The 2,759-nt window shown below is 35.2% G+C and overlaps 1 protein-coding gene across 1 annotated transcript; it reads right to left on the bottom strand.

The window, feature by feature from the left end:
- On the bottom strand, nt 489-2,423 carry LOC109228480 (probable polyamine oxidase 5). The gene has a single exon (XM_019393578.1). It carries the CDS (start codon nt 2,205-2,207, stop codon nt 597-599), a length of 1,611 nt encoding a protein of 536 aa, XP_019249123.1. The 5' UTR covers nt 2,208-2,423; the 3' UTR covers nt 489-596.

Here is a 2,759-nt window from a genome sequence, read left to right as displayed (position 1 = left end):
ATAATATATTGGAGATTGAAGTACCTGTGTATGAACTTTCAGTATATTATATTGGACCAGTATATTATGCTGGACTCTAGTATATTATGCTGGAAGTTCACATGTAAAAAATTCGAACTCCAGTATATTATGCTAGAATAGTTTTCGGATTTTGAACATCAAATTTATCTTTACATAAAAAGCGATTAAATTTTAATTATTTTTTAAACTGTGGCTATTTTTCAATTACCACTTGTAAATTTGGCTATTTTTTAAATTTCACCAGAGAAATTGTCCTAGCAGGATATGGCCGGTTTTACCGGATCCTGTCAACTAACCATACTAAAGGAGACTCTACAAAGATGGACCAAATATAAAGATATCCAAAGCTACCTCCTTTTTCTTTACCTTTATCTTTCAAATAATAATTTATAAGCACCCTTAGCATGACAAGCTAGTTTGCTTTAATAGAAGCAAGAATTGTTAAATTATAGTAAAGGAAAGGAAAGGAAAGGAAAAAGTAATTCATCACAAACACATAGAAAAATATGAAAATAAAGAAAGCAAGAAAAAACCTGCCTAGGCTCTATTGAATGCAATGAAAAACAAACATATTATCATATATGAATAAAATGATAGTGATTAAGAAGTCTATTGGCTTCTCTTAGACCACTAAAATAAGCACCATGAGTTGTTGAATAGTGAGTTCTATGTGTTGCTTCCCCTGCAAACAGAATTTGAAGTGGAGGAGTATAGCAACCATTTGAATTATGAATGCTAGTCCTTTTTGGCAATGGCTCAGCCATAATATCCAAATCATCTCCACTTGATCCAACTGCAACATAACTATATGAACCCAAGAATAATGGATCACTTCCCCATTGGCTTTTTAACACCTTTTCCACTTTAAAATTACTTTCTGCATGTCCATTGCAGCATAAGTCATTTGATTTCTTGAAATGTTTTGAGTTTAAAAGAAAGCTAGAGATGGTTTTTGAAAAACCATCAATAATCTCTTCATTATCAAGAGATTCCAACTCAAGAGCTTCTTTACCTGCAAACCATGATAATAAAACACTTGACTTGCTATAGATTGGAGATACATTAGCTGTTCTCCTCATCCACATAGGGATTTTTGGGTTTGGTTTTGTTTGATGGAAAACCATCTGTAGATAAGGAAATCTTATGTCATATTCTTGATCATGGGTTGGATTTAGTTTCAAGAATAGCTTGTTTACAACACCAAAACCAAGCCTTGAAATTGCTTGAGTCTTGAAATGAGGAAGTGGAGGATTAAACATACCAGAATCTTGATTAATCCCTTGTTTTAGAACTCCAAGTGAAACTGTAACTATGACATGATCAGCATACATAATTGATCCATCCACAAAATGTAACTTCACTGCCTTATTATTACTACCATTTTCAATTTGTAATGAACCATCAGGCTGCCACTCAATCTTTGCGACTTTTCGGCCTAGTTGGATCAAACCAGGTGGCAGAACAGATGCCAAAGATTCAATCACAGACAAGTAGCCTTTAGCAATGGTAATTTCTTCTCCAGGGAACATTCGATACTCTTTTTCAGCACTGAAATCAAGCATTTCCAAATCACCAGCTGATGTATAAGTCCTTTGAATATTCTCAAACATTGCAAAAATCCCTTCTTCAACTGATCTTTTGCTCCATTCATCAATCCCTTGTCGCTCAATATCATCGCCATCGCCTTTCACTGATTCCCAATAAGCATCAAGTCCTTTCCTAAGGAAAGAACCAAGACTTAATCCATTGTTGGATTTAGCAATTTCATTGTATACACCATCTTCAGTGACTAATTTCCCTTGAGCAAAATCCATGAGTTTGTTGAAAAGGTCAGAGATGGACTCAACAAGAGAAGAATTGAGTTCATGTCCACCTTCAGCAATGGTCAATGGTTCAATATCTCCATCCATACACTCCCATGGTTGCTGAGATTGCAGTGAGTTAATTTGTTGAGCAATCTTATAAACAGGACTGCCTATAATTCCATGAATCCAAGTAGCACCCATTTCAATCCTGTCACCACAGAATTCTGATGTGTTAATTCTTCCACCAATCCTATTACCACCCTCAACTACACACACCTCTAATAATTCCTTGGATCCTGCTGTTTTATAGAGCTTATTAGCTGCTGTAAGGCCAGCCATTCCTGCTCCAATTATCACTACTTTTGGCTTCTTGCTCCCCATTATTCTCTTATAGCCAAAACACAAAAAGGGAAATGATATATAGAATATAAGCTAAGGAGAAAAGAGTGAAAGAATTTTGCGAGAAGTTTGTATGAAATATTACTACTGAACAAGAATCAAATATATAAGGAGTTTACTACCAATCTCGTATTTCCCCCCTTAGTTTTTTTTTTTACATAGTTTATTCGATCTAATAAAGACATAGATCTACTTTTCTTGGCCATTAGTGTTAATGTAGTATTCCCCTTTAAAACCACACCCCCCCCCCCCCCCGCCCACGATAATTAGCTTTTCTCTACCCTACTGCCACATGCAAACCCGCACATATATATGCATGTATATCTCTAAGCATGCTATAAAATCTTCACACTGTGCGCAAATCTAGAGGGCGGATTCAAAATTTTAATTTTACGATTTCAGTATTCGGATTTCAACTACTGAACTCATCACCTTGGTCCTTGTATGAGTTATGAGTTCATAATTTAATATTATCTTCGTTTCAAATTAGATGTGGTACTTTCCTTTTTAGTCTGTTCCAAATTAAATGACACA

The sequence above is a fragment of the Nicotiana attenuata genome, chromosome 7, assembly GCF_001879085.1.
Source record: "Nicotiana attenuata strain UT chromosome 7, NIATTr2, whole genome shotgun sequence".
Lineage (NCBI taxonomy): Eukaryota > Viridiplantae > Streptophyta > Magnoliopsida > Solanales > Solanaceae > Nicotiana > Nicotiana attenuata.
This window is presented reverse-complemented; position numbering and strand designations above follow the sequence as displayed.

Excerpts from the sequence above, each read along its gene's own strand:
- LOC109228480 (XM_019393578.1), bottom strand. The coding sequence starts at position 2,207 with ATGGGGAGCAAGAAGCCAAAAGTAGTGATAATTGGAGCAGGAATGGCT.